Source organism: Hippocampus bargibanti, linkage group LG09 (genome assembly GCF_051943395.1).
Source record: "Hippocampus bargibanti isolate YZ-2025 linkage group LG09, ASM5194339v1, whole genome shotgun sequence".
NCBI classification, from domain to species: domain Eukaryota; kingdom Metazoa; phylum Chordata; class Actinopteri; order Syngnathiformes; family Syngnathidae; genus Hippocampus; species Hippocampus bargibanti.
In genome coordinates, this window is record NC_142742.1 from 15,489,654 (window position 1) to 15,512,500 (window position 22,847).

The following is a 22,847-nucleotide window of genomic DNA, read 5'->3' on the forward strand; positions in this document are numbered from 1 at the left end:
TCTGCCCGCTCATGTGTGTTGTACTGGGAACTACAATTGACATCCAAAAATCCAAATTCATCAAAGCCACAAAATATTCATCAAAGCCACAAAACAAGGTTTCATATCTAGCATCGCCCAATAAGTCCCCAATTACTTTAACATCTTGAGAATGTCTAACACTTATTATTTTGAATACCTGTGAACGACGAGGAAAGACGACACGAGACAACCGTGTTAATCAGCTTCACACAACGGCATTTATGACAACTGCGCATGCGTGAGCTGAGCCTACATCGCCTTCCTCTGTTCCATTCACAGGCGCGTAGCACCCTCTCCTGACTTGGTAGTCTAATCGAATCGACTAACATACAATAACAGAGGTCGTTTCTAACCCCCTACACTCTCCCCTGTTTTAAAAGATGTCCCCCGACATCTTGACTATACCAACAAGTAGTCAAGTACCAGTAGAAGCACAGTCATCTGTCTGGTCTCCGTAGGGTGGTGTCAATCACATTCTACTACAACTACATTCAAGTCCATACCGTCGGGGTAGAGTAGCAATAGTGTTCAGGTCGCACTAGATAATGAGTCGTGGGGTAAAGCATGCAAGTATACAACACATTTGCCCCAGGTCTCCAAGCCTGGTATGATGGATGACCCAAGTGTTCATATGTGAATATCTCTGTGGGTCTTAGAGTACGAGTAGACCTTCGTGGCAGCGATTCCATTCCACTTTGTGACGCGGTGTCCGATTCCACCAACTCCGCCGGCGCTCCTGCATCACCCTCATTATCATCCATTACAAGTTGTTCCGGGCTTCCCTCAGCAGGCAGGCTGTCAGCTGGTGTTGGTTTTGGTAATGATGCTGGTACGACCAATGGAAACGCTTCCTCTAGCTGCTGCCCATCCTCTGGTTCCGTAGTTTGTGCCTGGGGGTGGAATTCTGATGCCACAGCTCTCAAATTGTGCGGTTTAGGTTGAGACACCTGATGACTGCCTGTCCTCCTTGTATACACAGGTAACCGTCGGAGATTGTATGAACATCCCTCCTCTTCATCTGAATATCCAGACTCCTGCCCAACTGCTTCCCTGCTATAAGCCTGTCTGTCTAGCTGTTTTTTCTGCTTCTTTGCCTGTCTGTCTAGCTGTTTTTTCTGTTTATTTGGCTGTTCAACTGGCAAATCATTGACAGACATTAGGAGATTACGGTGCAACACACGGGTAGTTTTGTCTCCGTTTTCTGCCTGAACCTTGTACACTGGTCCATCTCCCATTCTTTCAGTGACCCTGTGGACTTTTTCCTCCCAGTAAGCCCGGAGCTTGCCAGGTCCTCCCCTCTCAGATAGGTTCCTGACAAGTACACGATCCCCTGGCTGGAGTGCAATGCCTTTAACACCACGGTCATAGTATTTCTTCCTTTTTCAGAGCTCTTTTGACTGTTCTCGGAGGCAATTCTGTAAGCATCTTGCATTCGACAGGCCCACTTACGTGCATATTCCTGTCGGCTTTTTACTTCTTCGTCCGCTGTCAGACCAAAAACTAAGTCGATGGGCAACCGGGGAGACCTTCCATAGAGGAGGAAGAACGGTGAATAGCCCGTGGACTCATGTCTTGTACAGTTGTACGCATGAACTACATGAGGCAAATAGTCTTTCCACTCAGCTTTCCTTTCTTCTTGGAGAGTGCGTAGCATCTGTAACAATGTTCTATTCAGACGTTCTGCAGGGTTGCTCTGCGGATGGTATGGGGTGGTTCGGGAATGCGCAATGCCAGACAACTGTTGAAGCCGCTGGAATAGACTGTTTTCAAACTCCCGACCTTGATCATGATGTAGTCTCTCTGGATAAGCGAACCGTAGAATAAAATCACTAAAGATTTTCTCAGCAGCAACCTTGCCTGTCTTACTCTTAGTCGGGTAGGCTTGTGCAAAACGAGTAAAGTGGTCTACCAGGACTAGAATATACTCATAGCCTCCTTTACTTGGCTCCAGATGGAGATAATCAATCGAAATGAGCTCAAATGGGGCACTAGTAGTGATGTTGCCCATGGGTGCTTTTTCCGGAATGGTGGGGCGTTTCTGTTTAATGCAGGAACACTGGCGAATGACGTAGTTTTCTATTTCGTGCTGCATGAATGGCCAATAGAACCTCTGCCTTGCAAGGTTGATCACCTTGTCAGCTCCAACATGACCCATGTCATCATGCAGGTGTTTAAGCACCGTCGACTTCAGCTTACTCGGGAGAACGAGCTGTTTCCATTTCCCCGCCTGTCTGTATAAAATCCCCTTGTCCAGTTTCAGTCTATTCCATTCGTGTACTAGTCTCCTTGCCTCTGGTCCCATTTGTCTTTTATCTTTGTCATTGGGGTTCCATCCCCTCCTCTTCAGTGTCATTACCTCAGAGATTGACACATCCTCTACCTGAGCAGCTCTGATATCATCTGGAGTGATAACGGGGACTGTCACCGGAAGAAAATCCTCACCATCAGAGGTGAGTTGCAACGCCGCCATCCATGGCACATCCTCCTCAGCCACAGCCTTGTCCCCCTGCCATATGGTGGAAACCACGTCTGGGGGCAAAGTTTCAGTGTACTCCTCTGTGTGTCCCTCCAGCTTAACTGGATAACGCGACAGTGTGTCGGCATCAGCATTCGCCTTGCCTGGCCTGTACTTTATTGTGAAGTGGAAATCCGCCAATTCACCCACCCAGCGATGTCCGGCAGCATTGAGTTTGGCCGTGCTTAGAACGAACGCGAGAGGGTTATTGTCCGTGTACACAGTGAATGTGGGTGCATAGTAGAGATAATCTCGAAATTTGTCGCAGATTGCCCACTTCAACGCCAGAAACTCAAGCTTTCCAGAATGGAGATGATAATTTTTCTCTGAAGGTGAGAGTGTTCTGGATCCATAAGCAACAACGCGAAGTTTATCTCCCTGCTGCTGATAAAGCACAGCCCCCAGACCTTCATTGGATGCGTCCGTATTTAACACAAAGGGCAGATTAAAGTCTGGGTAGGCTAAAATAGGTGGACCAGTCAATACGTCTACCAGGCGGGAGACCACAGCACTGTGTTCGGGGCCCCACTGAACAGACAACCGTGTTAATCAGCTTCACACAACGGCATTTATAACCATTTACTAATCAAAACATCAATTCAGCAATTTCAATATCAGAATACTCTTGGTTCTCAATACTTGACCAAGGCAGCGCTTACCACCAGGGCTTTGTTGATGACAGTTCCAGGCATCTAACGGCTTTCAGCACCCCTTGGGGGCTGTACGAGTGGCTCCGCCTCCCATTTGGCCTAACTAATGCGCCAGCAGCCTTTCAAAGATGTATGGAGGACGTTCTTGATGGCCTGAGGGACGAATGCTGCTTTCCTTATCTGGATGACGTGCTCTGCTTTTCAAAATCATTTCATGAACACGTAGAGGACCTGAGGAAAGTGCTTAACCGGCTGCGGGAGCATGGCATAAAGCTACGTCCGAATAAATGTGAACTGTTCAGACGACAAGTGAGGTACTTGGGTCGTCTTGTGTCAAGTGATGGTGTCCGCATAGACCCTAAAGACCTGGAAGCCGTTTTGCAGTTAAAAGAGAGAGAACCACGCAATGTAGGGGAAGTCAGAGCTCTATTGGGGTTCTTGGGCTACTATAGATCCTTCGTACCGGCCACTCAGCCTGACCAGAGGCCAGTTCACAACACTGCTGCACGCCAAAGGAAAGTCACCAAGTTAGGCCAGCTTCTGAATAGTGGCTTTTAGACCGCAGGAACCAATTCTAAAACTTCTATAAGTCGCCTGGTAGTTTGTGTTATCCCTTTATCCGCACACAAAAATGATACATTTAAGATATTCCACGAGAGACATAGACAAGACACTCTGGTCTTCTGGTAAAGTACCGACCTGGAACGCTTTGAGGAAGTAGGCTGTGTTGACAAACGCGGTTTAGTTGTTTGAACTTGATAGTGTGCCAATGACTAACTGCAGGTGGAGAGTATTCGCTAGTTGTGCTAGCGTCTATCGTCACAATATTTAAGAATGGAGGAAAAGTGAATGGAAAAGCGGACAGATGCAGAAGTGCAGGCTATACTGAGAATTTTTGGAGGATGAAGACATTCAGCGAAACTTTGAATCAGCGACAAGGTCTGAACAAATTTGTCACCTTTTTCCTTCCTAGCTACACAGGCAACTATGCTCATAGATCAAAAATAGCCCATGGGAGCTGCAAAGTTAAAGATGACATAAAACAGCCGTAATGGAAATGAGTGAACAAAAAATAATATAATAATAATCATGTAATACATTTCATTTATCTTCAGTGAATAGCCTATTTTAAAATTATTTTCATATTAACTCATTCATTGCCAGATACATGCAAAAATGTGTCCACTCCAGTGCCAGGGTTTTGGACATTGTCACTCGAATTCCAGGACCCACAGAATATTGAGTTTTAGGACTACATAAACATTCTATGCAGCTTATGAAACCTTCGACTCTTTTCTTTCATCACAAAAAAAAGGTTAATTCCAAATTCATATGGGTCTGCAGTTATATGAGTTTGAAATGTGGGCGGCTGTCCAAAATATAATAAAATACATACATACAGTATTGGTTTAGCTGAAGCTGGAACAAAGCGCTAACATGGAAAGAAAGGAAATGCTGCCCCTTGTGGAAAACAAAAAAAATCATTTCCAGAGGCCATAGCCAGCGCTTTATTGGCACCCAAGCATGAAAAAACTAAATCTGAATAAATTTGGGAATAGCGCTCTAAGACATATTTTCAATTGAATGGCAGTGAATGAGATAAAGGGCACACCGCATTATAAGGCGCACAAAACAGAATTGAGAATAGTGGCTGATGTTGTGTTTACAACCAAAACATGGAGCTATGTTAAAGGGAATACAATACACTACAGCTTTATTAATACAGCACCTTCACAACCACTGCGGCTGTAACACACCGCTTTACAAAATATTTAAAATACAATGTCCAAGAAATCAGAATTTTGATCGATTTTGATTGTAAGGCGCACTGGATTAGAACTTTTGGGAGTGGACAGTACCGACAGTATATGTCATATCAGGTATTCATTTGCCCAAATATAGACATTTGGACCATAACATTCAATCATGGTAATGCATGTTGATCACGTCGTTGTATCCCCTTTTGTGCGCACTGCTCAGTTTGACGGAAATATCTTAATACTAAGCCCGCATCACGGCACTGTGTGCAAAACCTGTTGACCACCGTTTTGCAAAGACTCCACTCAAATGAGAAGTGCCTGGAGAACTAAATTCGCTTTGCAAAGCCTAATTTATGAACTATCACCTCAATTGCACTTCTGGAAATGGCACAAAGACGAGGGAAGGCTATGGAGGGAATCAGGAACCCATGCTACCTGCTAAGGAATTAAAATGCAGTCACAAAACACAAAAATGAGAGCTTGTTTATCTGATAAAGTACATATGACTTGCTAAAATGTGTTACAGGAGCGTGGAACTGACTTCGAACGTCAAGCAACTTAACAAGTAACTCGGGAGAAAATAATACAGGATACAGAGAGAATGAAGCATGGAAATGATGGAATAAGTCACCACACATCTCGCTGATGGAGTATGGGAGAGATAAAGTAACAAGAAAATTATTGTCTTCTTTGAAACATAGCTTTTACTTACTGCCACTCGGTGGGCATGAACGTTCTGAAGCTTTTAGGTATGTTATTCAAATGTAGTAGTAGTAGTAGTAGTAGTAGTAGTAGTAGTAGTAGTAGCAGTAGTAGTAGTAATACTGCTCTTACCGAGGATAAGGTCCTTGAGGTGAGGAGCATTTGGGACTCCTAGGGCGATCGTTTTTTACTGAAAAGAGCAAACATGATATGACAAACATGAAACAATAACTTCAGTTGAAAATACTATGTACAATTTTTCTTGAGAAACTTCCAATAAAATCCACCATAATGTACTGATGATAACTTCTGGAGTAATAGCTAATTAATTGCTCAGGTTGTAGTCCTTGTATAGTTCAGGTATGTTACAGAGAAGTTGACAAAAACATGGCATTATATTATTTAACTAATCCACTGAGCATCGGTGAGCAGCAATATAATTCAAATGGGCCTGTTGCTTCACATACGTGCAAAATTTTCCCCTTCACCGAGAATGGTCAGTGGTGAGGCCCAGTCAGTTTAAAAAAATATGTAATGGAAAAAAAGGACAGTGATTTTCAAGAAATTAAAAATTGCTTCAAATTTGGAAATGGTTGGAAAAAAATGAATGAAAGTACGGTGAATACTTTGAGTTTGTTTTTGGTACAAAAACAGTATTTTGTCATGAAAAAAAGTTTTTGGACAGTGTGGATCACATTCTTTACCTGAAGATTCATCCTCTTCACCCTCCACTTCCACCCCCTCTTCAGAATTCTGCAGGTCTTCGTGCATGGCTAGTCGTTTAAGTAACTGATAGGCTTTTGTCTCTGTCCAGACACACACAAACACACATGGAAACACAAAAACACACACACAAATTATCTTAAATGTCTAACATATAAAATAAGTATTTGAACACCCTGCTATTTTGCTATTTCTCCTACTTAGAAATCATGGAGGGGTCTGGAATTTTCATCGTAGGTGTGCATGTCCACTGGTAGAAACAAAAAAAAAAAATCCAGAAATCACAATGCATGATTTTTTTAACGATTTATTTGTGTGATACAACTGCAAATAAGATTAATGAATGTTAATATTTGGTACAGTAGCCTTTGTTTGCTATTACAGAGGTCAAACATTTCCTGTAGTTTTTCGTTAGGGTTGCACACACTGCAGGAGGGATCTTGGTTTCTGGAAACACAGTTTGAGCTCGCTCCAAAGATTTTCCATTAGGTTCAGGTCTGGAGACTGGCTGGACCATGCTAGAACCTTGATATGCTTCTTACAGAGCCACTCTTTCGGTTTCCTGGCTGTGTGCTTCGGGTCGTTGTCGTGGTGGAAGACCCAGCCACGACCCATCTTCAATGCGCTGACTGAGGGAAGGAGGTTGTTCCCCAAAATCTCACAATACACTGCCCCAGTCATCCTCTCTTTTAATGCAGTGCACTCGTCTTGTCCCATGTGCAGAAAAACACCGCCAAAGCATGATGCTACCGCTACATGCTTCACAGTAAGGATGGTGTTCTTCGGATTGTGCTCTTCATTCTTCTTCCTCTAAACACGCTTAGTGGAATTATGACCAAAAAGTTCTATTTTGGTCTCATCTGACCAAAAAACCTCTATGACTCCTCTGTATCGTCCAAATGGTCATATGCAAACTTAAGACAGGGCTTGACATGTGCTGGTTTAAGGAAGGGAACTTTTCGCGCCATGTATGGAAACGGTGGTGCCAGCTCTTTAACCAGGTGCCAGGTCATTAACCAACTCCTGTTGTGTAGTTCGGGGCTGATTCATCACCTTTATAATAATAATACATTTAATTTGCAAGCACCTTTCCAATCACCCCAGGACACTTTACAATTAAAAGAACAATAAACACCAGAACAATAAAACCATAAATAAAATGATAAATAATAAAAGAGCTGCTTAAACTGTGAATGCAATTTTAAACAGATGGGTCTTTCTTAGAATCACCCCACAAGGTGATATCTTGCATGGGGCTCAACTCCAATTGATATTGACTGATTGTATGGGGTGGACAGGTAGTTTTATGCCGCTAACTCCCTCAAACAGGTGCATCTGATTGAGGATGATAGAGGTAGCGCAGGTAGACTTTCAATGGGCGGATGAACAGGTCTTTCAAGGTCAGAATTCTAGATGATACACAGGTGTTCAAATACTTATTTGCAGCTGTATCACACATAAATTGTTAAAAATCATGCATTGTGATTTCGGGTTTTTTTTTAGTTTATCTCTCTTACAGTGGACATATGCCTATGATGAAACTTTCAGACCCCTCCATGCTTTCTAAGTGGGACCCGATGTAAAAGCTTGTAAAAGCAAACAAGCTAATATACAATATGTGTGTCTCTCTCTCTCTCTCTGAGAGAGAGAGAGAGAGAGAGAGAGAGAGAGAGAGAGAGAGAGAGAGAGAGAGAGAGAGAGAGAGAGAGAGAGAGAGAGAGAGAGAGACATACTGTAATCATGCATGAATAAAATTCTCACATGAAGTCATTTTGATGGCTACGCACCACTGGGGTTCTAACACATGAAAACACTCAGTGGGAAATCTGGCAACCGAGGGATGTATAAGCTCACTTCACATTTCAAACTAGCAAAGGGATGGGCAAACTAACTGCTGCGGGATGCCCTCACAGCTGGTAATCTTCAAGTGCAGGAACCTTTCCACGCCATTTTTAGACAGATAATGAGGACCTGTGACAGATCTCTTGCAATAACCACTGTTAGCTGGACAATTAAAGCAGAGTGCATTATTCTATCATAAATAATTGAGTTTTCCAGGATGCCTCAGACTGGGACGAAAACATGGTTAGTATTTTGTATGAGCTAATTAGACAGAACTGGTATCGCACTTCAGGTGGGACTTTGACCCTGGTTTCACCTTGATCATGTTGCCACCGCCACTGCGTAAAAGGGCCTATTATCCACTGCAGGAGCAAACAAACCACCACATAAGGAAAGTGTGAATGCTGGGACACAAGCGATGCCTTTTTACCTCTAATAGGAACACTTTCCACAGGGCTTTCGTCGTGGCTCTCCTCCTCAGCACTTTGTAGTTCTGTAAGGAATGGAAGTCCATAGAGAGATGCATCGGGAGGCGGGGTAAAAAGAGAGTGAAATGGGAATACAAGGTCTTTATTTAGCTCTGAATAGAATAAAGACCTGTATGAAAACCAGGCAGCAAAGGATTCATAATAAAAGGCTCAATGGTGAAATTGATTTCTTTCAGAAAAAAATAGAAACTTTTAGTGCTACGCAGTGGTAATTTTCAATATGAAGAGCAGCAACACTTCCACTAATAATCTACATTGCAGTAAAATAACAGGTTAGCTGAAAAGTAAATGGGAGAATATGTCAATGTATGAAGCCGATAGTAAATTGCTGTAATTGCGAAATAACATAAAATTCGCATCCTTTTTATTTATTTATTTATTTACAGGTGCTCCCCAATTTACGACAGACACACGTTCCGAATGGTCTTCGTAAGGTAAATTAGTTCGTAAGTTGCTTCAGTGCTACTTTATGAATGGAATGTATGTCTAAGGCTTATACAGTGATACCTCAGCTTACAAATGTAATTGGTTCCCAGAAAGTGTGTGTAATGCGAAAAGTTCGTCTGCCAAACATTTATTCCCCATAAGAAACCATTAAAAATGAGAACAATCCGTTCCCAGGTCCCCATAAAACATAATTTTCTACTAAATAAGCCTTAAAACTACACAAAATATACCTTATTTTATGTATAATAAATGTGCTATTGTATTGTAATTAAAGAAATAAACCGTACTGTATAATAAATTTGTTTAATTTACCTTTATGATGGTCATTGATGTAGTTGCCTCTTGATGATATCCGAGTGAAGTTGCCGTGCTTTCTCTGCGATAATATCCTTACTCACACGGTCTCCTGCGAGCTGCTTTTCGTTAATCCAAATCAACAGAAGTTTTTCAACGTCTTCTATTGCCCGAGACAGGTTGCTTATGCAACACAGAAACACCCTTAGCCACACGTCGCAATGGTCGACTTAGCATACTGGTACTGGGACGCGAAGTCACACAAACGCACATCTCGTTCGTGTTTTGCGATGATCTCCTTCTTCTGCTCGACCGTAATTTTATTTTGTGTACTCTACGGATTAACACTAGCCTGTGGTGGGGTCTTTTTCTGTCCCATAAAAGCAAAAGTACTCCACTCGATAGCAAACCACGTCTGCACTCAAAGGGGTTGTGGAAAACTAGTTAGCCAGCGACTGTGGCACTGTTCGACCGTGTGGTTTTGTGTTCATCTGCCGAAAACTAGTCCGCCAGCCACCGTGGAACTGTGTGGTTTGGTTGGTTTTCCGAAAACTAGTTCGTATGCCAAGATTATATTCTCGCAAATTGAATGTTCCTAAGGCGAAAGGTTCGTAATATAAAGCGTTCGTAAGATGAGGTATCAATGTATAAGTATGTTTAAGGTTTAGATAAGTATGTTTAAGGCTTGTATAAGTAATATGCACTGATTTGTACTGAAAAATACACATCTAATACAATATATGCTCTACAAAGATATGTACATGTACAACTGGAAAGAATACTACATATGTTATGACAAAAATGTTCATGTGTACCGTTGTTTGTAACTCAAATATTTGTAAGTAGGGGAGTGTCTGTCTTTATTTTGGTCACATCCATGTGGCAAAACCAACTCCAATCACGTTTTTTTCCTAACCTTGAATATGTTGCTTTTGGATCCCACTGGGAGGCTTCACATCTTCATCATGAGCTAAGAATGAAGGTGCGCCAGAAGAACAAGTAGAGTCACTCTCCTCATCTACTGAGGGCCACGCCTCATTGGACCGGGAAAGCTGTGTCTTCAGTACCACTTTGGCCTGCGAGCAACACATATTAACACCAAAATATTAATTGTTCCCATTCAGTGAAGGAAGTGTTAAATTAAACTCAGACCAATTAGGCATTTCATTTGCTTGGGCCACGGCTGTTCGCACAGACGAGCAGCTGTAGTTTGTATCTAATTAAAACCAACAGCAAATAATGCCAAAATCTCTCATCCGTTCAAACAGAAAGATTATTTTGCTCACTTTTGTTTCAGTTCTCCCTCTCTATCACTCTTTTTTTAATTCACACACCCTCTTCTCATCAGTGAGATTCGTCAAATATCCAAAGAAGGAAATCATCCTGGTGTTAATGTGCAGCACATTTTGTATATCTCCCGTGTTGGCTGAGAGCATTGAGACAAACTGCTTTTCCTTCTTCTTCAGATCAGACATGTGTCAGCTCAGGGGGCATAAGGGCAAATAGTGATTTACCTCATCACCACTGTTTCTCTTTTGTCATTAAAAAAAATAGCCTGACACCCTAGAGAGAAATATTTTTTTTAAATTTGTTATTTTTTTATTTAAAAAAAGTTGTTCAACTACAACAAAAAACAACAAAACAAACAAATATCACCATCCAGCGCGTTATTATTCATCCTTATGGATGAATAATTGTTAGCTAACTATCTAGCTAGCTATTACCTGCTTCATTAATGATGGACCTAACGCTAGCTATCTAGCTAGCTATTCGCTATCTATTAGCTATCTGGCTGGCTAGCTAGCTATCTAAGCGACTAGCTACCTAGCTATTAGCCATCTGACTGTCTAGCTTTCTGTCTAGCTATATATTAGCTATTAGCTAGCTAGCTTTCTATCTATTTGAGTTACTTCCGGGTTGAGTGAACGCTGGTGCGTGTGGCTGCCGCAGCTCACCCACAGAAAAACATATCCTATGACTGTAAAGTGACCTTGAGAGTTTTGAAAGGCGCTTATAAATTAAATGTATTATTATTATTAGCTATTTTTTAATGAGCACAGATGTAGAGCAAGGATAAGGACAACGAACAAAATAATTTCCACCAAATTCTGCAAATTCTTATCAGCGGGGTGATTGATAAATGTACATTTTCTCATTTTTCGAAGAGCCGCAAACCTGTTTACCACTTGGTAATTGGCGTTACTGGGAAAAAATGACAGTGCATGTCGCTGATATCACACTTTGTTCCTTTTCTACTCAGATTTTGTTCAACGTACTCTGGGCTTGAGAGCTGTTACAGATTCACATAATTTTAAACATACATGATTTCAACAGTTAGGGGTGAAATGTCGGGAGTGCACAAAGTAAAAAAAAAGGAGCTACATTTTTACTCAGCCTTTCATTTAGGTACTGGGAAACAATAAAGACAGCTCTGTCTCTTATGTTTGCTGGTTCATATTTTCAAGTTGCTCAACAGGTACCTCCTTTGCCTCTTCTTGTTGTGTCCAAGGAACTGAAGGGATATCTTCATCCCACATGGACCGAAGCCATGTTGTGAACAAAACTCACTCAAAAAAGTAAGACATATATACAGTACAAAAAGCACCTCCACAGTAAAACCAAAAAAGGCACATTTACTGGAAATTGTGGGAGTGGAATTCGATCAAACCAACTGTGCGGACATCAATCCTTATTTTTCTTTATCTGACAGAAAACTAACACTATTTGATAAATTGAATACTGTTTCAGATCTGGAAGCATGGACCATGACAATGCATTCAAAAATGCGATGATGAGAAAAGGTGTACAAGTAAACCTCACTAAAATCCCGTCTAATACTTGTGGCATTGGAGATTTAAATTTCAGCTGGCATAAAGAAACCACAATGTAAATTGTCTGACTTGAGGTTAAAAGTTGGATTGTTGAGTAAATGTTGAAGAACAGCAGTCTAAAGAGCTGCAGGTACAGCACCAGTGGAGAGCAATAGGTTAATAATATTCAAGATGGAAGGCCCTACAATTGAAAAAAAAAAAAAAAATCAAACGTGCATGTCCGTTTTGCCACGCAAAATTGTGTACCGCTGTCAAGTGATCTGTGATTAAAATGAGGTTGAGTTGTCTGTCCGGAGTATCTGCCTTAATGCACAAAATGTTGGAGAAATAATCTGATTTAGCTACGAGAGCTTAGCTGTATTTCACCCAATGTCTGACAAAAGAAAGAGTTTAGTCGCTGGTATTAAACTATCTTTCAGTCTTTCTATATGATTATTCAGTGACTTCTAAAACAATACCTACAATAGATTACATAACAGCTACTGAATCTGCTATTAAAAATAACAAACTTTCGTATGCAGAGGCAGATGATCTACGCATTAAAATATCAGCCCTTCTCAGTAGTGCCAAACTACCTCCATCCAACATAACAGTAGAAGAGAGAAAGGCATTAACTACTCTACAAAAAGACCAAAATATTACTATTTTGCCAGCGGACAAGGGCAGATGCACAGTGCGTCTCAACACATTGGATTATGAAGACAAAATAAATAGGTCAATCAGTGATTCTAACACTTATGAGCAACTAAAAAGGGACCCTTCCAATAGATACAAGAAAGAAATGATAGACTGTCTCCAAAAGTTAGAGAAAGGAAAACATATAGACAAACAGATCTATTTTAGATTATACCCGGGAGAGGCCACGCCATGTATCTATGGCCTGCCAAAAATACATAAAGAAGGGTTCCCCCTCAGACCCATTGTTTGTAGCATTGACTCCTCTACATACAATGTAACCAAATATTTAAAAACTATCTTAGCTCCGTTGGTTGGTAACACAGAATATCACGTAGAGAACACCACAGGGTTTGTAGAGAGGATCAAAGACCTCATATTGGAACCTGAGGAAACTTTGGCATCATACGATGTGACTTCTCTCTTTACATCTGTCCCAACACCAGCAGCAGTCTCAGTGGTGAGGACGAGACTGCTGGCGGACGTTTCTCTGCATGAAAGAACCAAACTTAAAGCGGAACATATCTGCCAATTATTGGAAATCTGCCTTAATACTACGTATTTTCAATTTCGGGATACACAAAGAGAACCAACGAGCCTTCTTGGATTGTAAAGTAATTATAAAAGAGGACAGAGCGCTAAAAACAGAAGTCTTTAGGAAGGCTACGCACACTGACCAATACTTACTTTTTGACTCCAACCACCCTTTACACCACAAACCAGGAGTTATCAGAACCCTCCAGCTTAGGGCTAAACTAATACCAACTAGCATTGAAGGTAGAGAAAAGGCGTCAAAACATATCAGGAGAGCACTCACTAACTGTGGGTACCCTCAGTGGTCATTCAACAAATGTCAGAAAGAAAGAATAGGGAATGAAACCAAAAATTCTCAAGATACAAAAAGGAGAGGAGTCGCAGTACCTTACATTGCAGGAGTTTCTGAAAAATTACAGAGTCCTTAGGCAACACAAAATTCCTACTTATTTCAAACCGATAAACACGTTAAGGCAAAAATTAGTGCATCCAAAAGATAGGCTACCAAATGAAAAACAAAGTAATGTAGTTTATTCAATACATTGTAAGAATGAAAATTGTAAAGAGCAGTACATTGGGGAGACTCAACAAATTCTCAAAAAAAGACTTCATCAACATCGCAGGGATAATACAAGTGGGCCTCAATCGGCAGTACATTTGCACCTAAAAGCTAGCAACCACTCATTTGACGACAATGAGGTTAAAATCTTAGCGAAAGAACATAGATGGTTTGAAAGGGGGGTAAAAGAATTGGATTGGATATGCCTTTATTAGTCTCACAGTGGAGAAATTTACATTTCACAGCAGCAAAGTGATGAAAGGAATGAAAGTAGAAAAACAAAATACATGAGCTGCTGCTGCTGCTGGAAGCGATTCTTATCAAACAACAAAATCCTTCATTAAACCGGTGTGGTGGGGTGAGGTTCAATTTGGATCGTTCTTACAATAGCCTGCTTAGGCAAAACAGGTTAGGCAACATTCGTAATGCTGATGAGGTGATACCGGTGGGAGTGGGGCAAACAGACCAGTCGTTAGTCAGGAATGTAGGAACAATCAGTGGGGCCACAGGGAGTGGTCCTCTGCTCTCCCCAACCTGAGAGTAGGGACCTATCATAGCTGTGTCCCGCGCCGCCATGTCTGGACATTAGGGATATATAAATAGGGCCGATACGACCAGTCAGACTTTAGTTCGCTGACAAAGCCTCTTGGATAGGAGGCGAAACGTCCGAAACCTTCAAATTTGTACAGATGACGGCTGAAGAAACCTTCTCATCGATGATTATTTAAAGTATTGTTTTTTTTATCTGGGAAGCAGGGAGTAAGTCTGGAAGGATAAGTCTTCATGTTCCTATGTAATCGAGGGCATTAGACAGAACAAAATAAGAAAAGGAAGCGTTATGGCTGTTTTAGCAATGTGTCATCAGGACAATAGCGAAGACTTTTATTAATATTATTAATAGTTAGATCACTGTGAGACTAATAAAGGCAAATCCATTTTTTTATCTACAGCTGCCACCCACCGCTACAGCCGGCAACGCTGTTGAACTCCACAGCGTGTTTGCGATGCATTTGGTAGAATAAAATACTTGAGATAGTCCTTGTTTAGATCTGTCACGTTCCGAACGAGGCAGAGAGCAGCCGACTCGTCGGAGCGAAATTGAATGTCTGGATCCCCAAGTAAGCGACAGAGACAGAGGTCCGTGCAGGATGTTTTATGAAGAGACAACACAAAGTGCTGGTCTCAAAAAGAGGACCAGGGGAATAATGAAAAATAAAGAATACCAAAAACGACAAGTGGGGGGGGCAATGGGAAACGCGACCCGCATACTACGGCAATGGCGAAAAGCAAGTCGCACACGGTGGTGCAAAAAAAGGAACAATCCCGAAAAGATTACGGGATGGGGGGGGGGGCTGGGACCTAGCACCGAAGATATAGAAAGTCCAGGGTAATGCAAAGTACAAATACAAGTTGACAGCGTCCCGTTGTCATACCCGCTGTCCTGATGAAGCAGGTGGTGGAAGTAGGGAGGCGCGGCTCCACCCCCAGCTGTCAATTCGAACATGACAATATCGAACAAGTAGGATGTTTATTATTGATAATACAAAATGACACAAAAGGTTATAATATTTATAAATGAACTGTCAACATTTTGGTATATAAAAGTATTCAATAGAAAATGTTTAAAAACAAAAGATTGACATCGTATACTATCCTGTCATTAGCCATTTTGAATGCATTTCGATTTACGACCGTTTACCTTACGACCATTTTGGCGGAACGGACCCCTGTCGTAACTCGGATGTTACCTGTATATACACAGCGTCGGTGGACACCCCTCCCTACCCCTGATTGTCACATTCGGATTGAAAGCTGTGAGCGGGGCCACGCGTCCGCGCTTCCACCACTTCCTTCTTCAGGACAGCGGGTACGAAAACGGGATGCTGTAAACTTGTATTTGTACTTTGTATTATCCTGGACTTTCTATATCTTCGTCTGAGCCCCCCCCCCCAGTTTTGAACGGCGCTTATAATTAAAATGTATTATTATTATTATTAATGTTCCGTTTAGAAGACAAAGGAGATTGTTGTGGACTTCAGGAGAGTGCGCCCCCAGCATGCTCCACTAACCATCAACGGTGCTGCAGTGGAGAGATTGAGCAGCACCAAGTTCCTGGGAGTGCACATATCTGAAGACCTATCCTGGAGCCATAACACGGCGTCACTGGCCTAGAGATCCCACCAGCGCCTGTACTTCCTCCACAAGCTCAAAAGAGTTGGAGGCCCGACCCCCATCACGACCTCCTTCTACCGCGGTACCATCGAGACCATGCTGACCAGCTGTATCACCGTGTGATACGGCGCCTGCACCGTGTCCTGCCGTAACACTCTGCAGCACATCGTGAGGACAGCTGAGAAGATCATCGGTGTCCCCCCCCGCCCCCCTTCAAGACATTTAAAACACCCACCTCACCCGCAGAGCCATCAGGATCGCTGGCAATCCCACCCACCGCTCCCACAGCCTCTTCAGCCTGATGCCATTGGGTAGGAGAGTGCTGAGTCTCCGAGCCAAGACCAGCAGGCTCAAGGACAGTTTCTGCCACCAGGCAGTCCAGAGACTCAACTTGGTTCCAGCCCTGCCCACCCTGCCCCTTCCCACTGCCACACTCACCGAACTCTGACGTCACGCTACACGCTGTACTATCATCCTGAACTCTTTTTTTTTCTTTCTCATTTTTTCTGCAAGACCTCACTTCAACCCTTTCTTGTTGTTTGTTTTTGCATTACTACATTACGTAACTTTATACACATCACTACCTCACTTTACATACGACACTACCTCACTTTACATACGACACTACCTCACATATATATATATATATATATATATATATATATATATATATATATATATATATATATATATATATATATATATATATATATATATATATATAGTAAAGTCTCGTTATATCGATATCGGATATATCGATAGTCCCGGTTATATCGATACTATTTCTATGCACGCACGGAGAAAATTACATGCAAACAGGGTCGGATATATCGATAGTCCCGGTTATATCGATATTTTTTCGGACTCCCTTGAATATCGATATAACGAGACTTTACTGTATATTGTGATATCATGAGAGGCTGGCTCTCAGCGGGACGAGACAAGAAGTGCAATGGACGACAGGTTTGGATACAAACAAAAGGTTTTAATCAAGGGTTCCAGGGGGGATTCACAAGCAACAAAGGTTTGAATAGTGTCTCTTCCAATACTTATCAAAATAAAGTCTCTTCTGATACTTAAATCCAAATAAAGTCTCTTCTGCTACTTAAATCCAAATAAAGTCTCTTCTGCTACTTAAATCCAAATAAAGTCTCTTCTGAGATAAAACTGAAGACGGAGTTCTTTACAAGAGTCTCTAGGCCTCACCCCTCTTGACGTCCTCGTCATGTAGCCTAGCCACCTTAGCTACGTTCAAATCCAGTGTCCAGTCGTGTGGTCCCAACTGGCAATGAGTTCCACGCAGCAATCAACTTCTCCACAGAGCACAGCAATCGACCTTGTCTTTCCCCAAGCTCCACACTCAGAGGCTCTCTGCCTTAAAAGCCCTGCTTTCCAATCAAGCCCTGATCAGCTGCAGGTGTGTGTGTTTAATTGCTGCCTTCCACCAGGTGGGGCCAAGACTCTCTCTGGGTGGAGCCATCTTAGGGGGATGCGGGGTGAAAGATGCGAAACAGGCCAGGAAGGCCTCCCTTCGGGAGAGGGCATCCGCATTGCCTTGGCGCTTGCCAGCCCTGTGGACCACAGAGAAGTTAAAGGCCTGCAGACTCAAGAACCACCTTGTTACTCTGCTGTTGGTCTCCTTGTTCCTGGCCATCCATTGGAGAGGAGCGTGATCAGAGACCACTGTGAAACGTCTTCCCAGGAGATAGAAGCGCAATGACTCCAGCGCCCATGTAATGGCAAGGCACTCCTTCTCCACTGTGGAATAATTCTTTTCCCTGGGCAACAGCTTCCTGCTAAGGTACAGGATGGGATGTTCCTCTCCTCCATGTACTTGCGATAGTACAGCCCCCAGACCAACTTCTGATGCATCCGCTTGCACCATGAATTCCTTGCTGAAGTCTGGTGCCACCAGGATCGGACTGGAACATAGCGCCTGTTTTAGATTGGCGAAGGCCATTTCGGCCTCTGGGCTCCATTTCACCAATCGGGAGTGTTTTTTGGTAGTCAATTCTGTCATGGGGGCTGCAAAGTCAGCGATAAAGTGTCTATAGTAGCCAGCCATGCCTAAGAACGACCTCACCTGCTTCTTGGTAAGGGGTTGGGGCCAATCTTGTATAGCCCGTAGTTTTGCTTCTTGAGGCTTCACCAGCCCCCGTCCTATAGTGTAGCCCAGGTAGTTGGTCTCGCCAAATGCCAACCTGCACTTTTTCGGGTTTGCTGTGAGACCTGCTTTTCTGAGGGAGTCAATCACAGCTTGCACTCGGGGTAAGTGACTCTCCCAGTCGGGACTCTGTATGACGACATCATCTAAGTAGGCTGCTGCGTACCTCTTGGAGGATCCGGTCCATTAGGCGCTGAAACGTGGCGGGTGCTCCATGGAGACCAAACGGGAGCCTGGTGTATTGGTAGAGCCCCTCCGGTGTGGCGAAGGCTGTCTTCTCCTTTGATGCCGGGGTCAGGGGCACCTGCCAATAACCCTTTGTGAGGTCGAGAGTGGTGATGAAGCGTGCCTGTCCCAGGGAGTCAATAAGATCATCAACACGAGGCATCGGGTACGCATCAAATTCAGACACCTCATTCAACTTCCGATAGTCATTGCAGAATCGTATTGACCCGTCTGGCTTGGGAACCAACACGATCGGACTTGCCCTTTGGGACTCCTCAATTACTCCAAGTTCCAGCATCTTCCGTATCTCCTTACGGGCCTCCGGCACCCGGTATGGACGTTGGTGGACTGTTTTTCCAGGCGTATCTCATGTTGCACCACGTCCGTGTGTCCAGGTATGGAGGAGAAGACGTCTTGGTTGCGCTCAACCAATTCGAGGGTCATCTGGCGTTGGTGTGGGGACAAATTTGGACCCGTCTGGACGTCTTCTCTGGCCGGTTCCTTCGCCTCGCTGGGGGGTAGGCAACTAAACAGCGCCTCTCTGGCATGCCATTTCTTTAGGAGGTTAACGTGATAAATCTGCTCAGGTTTCCTCTTACCAGGTTGCCTCACCTTGTAGTTTACCTCCCCCACGCGTTCGATGACCTCAAAGGGCCCCTGGCAGGATGCCAGGAACTTGCACTCCATGGTTGGGACCAAGACCAGCACTCTGTCCCCTGGCTTGAACTCTCGAGGCTGGGCAGGTCTATTGTCGGAGGCTTGCTGCTGTCGTTGGGCCGCTTCCATGTGTTCTCGCACTATCGGATAAATGGCCCTCATCCTTTTCCGCATGTCCCCCACATGCTCGATGAGGGTACGTTGTCGGCACGGCTGCTCTTCCCAAGCCTCTTTGGCGATATCCAGCAGTCCCCGGGGTCTGTAAGAGTACAACAACTCAAAGGGTGAAAAACCGGTAGAAGACTGTGGTACCTCCCTCACGGCAAATAGCAAGTATGGGAGCAGTTGATCCCAGTTTCGGCCATCTTCTTTGATAACTTTCCTCATCATGGCCTTGAGTGTTTTGTTGAATCGCTCTACCAATCCATCTGTCTGTGGGTGGTAGATGGAGGTTCTCAGCTGCTTGACCTTGAGCAGGGCACACAGGTCCTTCATGACCTTGGACATAAAGGGGGTTCCCTGGTCGGTCAATATCTCCTTTGGGATCCCTACCCGGCTGGCGAGAGCAAACAGTTCCTTGGCAATCTGCTTTGTGGTAGCCTTTCTGAGGGGGACAGCTTCTGGGAACCGGGTGGCATAATCCATCATTACTAAAATATACTGGCGTCCCCTAGCACTTTTTGGTAGAGGTCCGACTATGTCCAGCCCAAGCCTCTGAAAAGGGGTCTCAATGATGGGTAAGGGAATTAGCGGGTTTCTGTATGTGGGCTTGGGCGCCACCTGTTGGCACTCGGGGCAAGAACGACAGTAGTTCTCCACATCCTTGTGCACCCCTGGCCAGAAGAACCGTTGCAGGATTCTCTCTTTTGTCTTTTCCACCCCTAGGTGTCCCCCTAGCAGGTGTGTGTGTGCCAAGTCCAGTACTGTAGCTCGGTGTGGTTGTGTTACAAGAAGTAGCTCACGTACTTCATCATTTTGCTTCGTAACCTGGTATAATAGCCCCCGATCAACCGCAAAATGGGGGTATGTGGGGCTTGTCCTTTCCCCCAGTACTACACCCTCTAAAACCTGCACATTCTTCATGGCGTTGGCAAGGGTAGGATCCTGTAACTGGGCCGTACCATACCGGCCTGTTAGAGGAAGCAGCTTCTGGGTCCCTGGGTTCTCCTCACCACTGGAAGCCGGGAGATTTTCTGGCGCTGGAGTTTCCTCTGCGGTCTCTGGGCCAGACTCGGTCTCCGGTGGTGCATTTGCTGTCCCTAGGAGGGCGCAGGCTGGGGAGAGTGAATTAGAGGGGTAGGCTTGAGTATTCACTGCATGCGTCTTACCTCTCCCCTTCCGAGGTAGTCGGGCCAGTCTTTCCTGTGTTTCTCTCCACAGTGGGTGAAAGGCCGGGCAGTCGCGTCCAATCAGGAGGGGGACAGGGAGAGAGTCCACCACACCGGCTACCGTGCGGATGATTCCCTTGGTTGTGGTCATGGTGAGTTCAGTAGTGTGGTACTCTCTGGTGTCTCCGTGGACGCAGGAGACTGGAAGGGTTTTCTCTGGAGATAACCTGGTTGGATCGACCAGCGTTTGGTGCACCAAGGTGACCAGGCTTCCGGAGTCCAGCAGGGCTTCAACATCCTGTTGATTTACCGTCACTGGACAGGTGGGGGGTCTTGTTAGTGAGCTTTCACTACCCCCCAGGAGGGAGGCATAGTGAGCAGGGTGGGCACTGGAAGAGTCAGCGGTCGGCATGGACTCTTCCGCTGGTTTTCCACACTGCCATGAGATGTGTCCCGTCTCTCCGCATCTGTAGCATCGTCTGGTTTCGGTGCCACTGGGCGTCCGCCACTGCCTGGGTGGACTTCTGACACTACCTGGAGCAATCTTGACGGGCTTGGGCAACTTTGGGCGGGCCATTTCAGTCCGGGATGGGGATGTGTTGCCAGTTTCCCTCTTCGTCGTTCGCAGCATCTCCGCTGTGGCCTGGTACTGCTCCACCGCTGCCACTGTCTGCCCCGCAGTAGTCAGCGGCTGCTGACTGATTATCCTTTTTGCCTCATAGAGCAGGGCTCGTAAGTAGCGATCCACGACAATGGTCTCGACCACCTCAGCTGCCGTGCTCCTTTCCGGTTCCAGCCACTTCCGTGCGATGCAGGCCAATTCGTGCATCTGTGTCCGTGAAGGTTGGTCTGGCTGGAAAGTCCAGGTGTGGAAGCGCTGTGCCATCCTGAACTTGGTGAGCCCATGTCTGCTGAGAATTTCCGCTTTTAAATAGTCGTAGTCTTCTGCTCTGTCTGCGGTCAAGTCCAGGACAGCATTCAGCGATTCCCCTGTCAGGAAGCAATCCCACCCACTGCTGCTTGGGCCACTTTTCTCGAGTGGCGGTTGCTTCAAACGAATGCAGGTACGCCTCAATATCATCTGTCGCCCCCATCTTGGCTAAAAAAATCCCCCGCCTTCACCCGGGGCATGTTCTTGGCGGCCATTTGTTTTTGCAAGAGCAATTCCTCTGCCTTCAGTTCATTGGCTCTCCTTTGCTCCTCCAGGAGAGCCAAATTGGCCTGATATTGGGCTTCCTGACTTAGAAGCAGGGTTTTCAAAATGTCTTCCATTTTCGTAATTGAGGCTGTTTTCAATTTAGAAAAAACATAACACAAACCATCAATGTCCATGCACTTACTAACGCTTGTCCAGTGCCCGCATCCTCCACCATATGTGATATCATGAGAGGCTGGCTCTCAGCGGGACGGGACAAGAAGTGCAATGGACGACAGGTTTGGATACAAACAAAAGGTTTTAATCAAGGGTTCCAGGGGGGATTCACAAGCAACAAAGGTTTGAATAGTGTCTCTTCCAATACTTATCAAAATAAAGTCTCTTCTGATACTTAAATCCAAATAAAGTCTCTTCTGCTACTTAAATCCAAATAAAGTCTCTTCTGCTACTTAAATCCAAATAAAGTCTCTTCTGAGATAAAACTGAAGACGGAGTTCTTTACAAGAGTCTCTAGGCCTCACCCCTCTTGACGTCCTCGTCATGTAGCCTAGCCACCTTAGCTAGGTTCAAATCCAGTGTCCAGTCGTGTGGTCCCAACTGGCAATGAGTTCCACGCAGCAATCAACTTCTCCACAGAGCACAGCAATCGAGCTTGTCTTTCCCCAAGCTCCACACTCAGAGGCTCTCTGCCTTAAAAGCCCTGCTTTCCAATCAAGCCCTGATCAGCTGCAGGTGTGTGTGTTTAATTGCTGCCTTCCACCAGGTGGGTCTAAGACTCTCTCTGGGTATGTATTTGCCCTCCAGGACACAGCCTCTCGTGACATCACAATATATATATATATATATATATATATATATATATATATATATATATATATATATATATATATATATATATATATATATATATATATATACACACCTCGGTTCTCGACCATAATTCAGGACCCTGTCCGAAAAGCGATTCGTTCGAACACCGAAACCATCTCTTTGCTCCTGTCATTTGCGAGTTGACAGCGGGGGAGGCGGGGCTGCCTCTCCCGGCTGCCCTCCACCTGCTGTCAATTCTCTAATCACGGACACGGGACATTTATACGGTTCGCA

At 44.4% G+C, this 22,847-nt stretch overlaps 1 protein-coding gene across 1 annotated transcript in view; it reads right to left on the reverse strand.

The window, feature by feature from the left end:
• Positions 1 to 22,847, reverse strand: part of kiz (kizuna centrosomal protein) — a 49,265-nt gene that overhangs the window by 15,458 nt on the left and 10,960 nt on the right. The window contains exons 9-12 of the mRNA XM_089004678.1: positions 10,359 to 10,518; positions 8,644 to 8,706; positions 6,353 to 6,454; positions 5,781 to 5,838 (exon numbers count right to left, since the gene is read on the reverse strand). Of these exons, the coding sequence (XP_088860804.1) occupies positions 5,781 to 5,838; positions 6,353 to 6,454; positions 8,644 to 8,706; positions 10,359 to 10,518 (383 nt within the window). The remainder of the gene's footprint in view (positions 1 to 5,780; positions 5,839 to 6,352; positions 6,455 to 8,643; positions 8,707 to 10,358; positions 10,519 to 22,847) is intronic.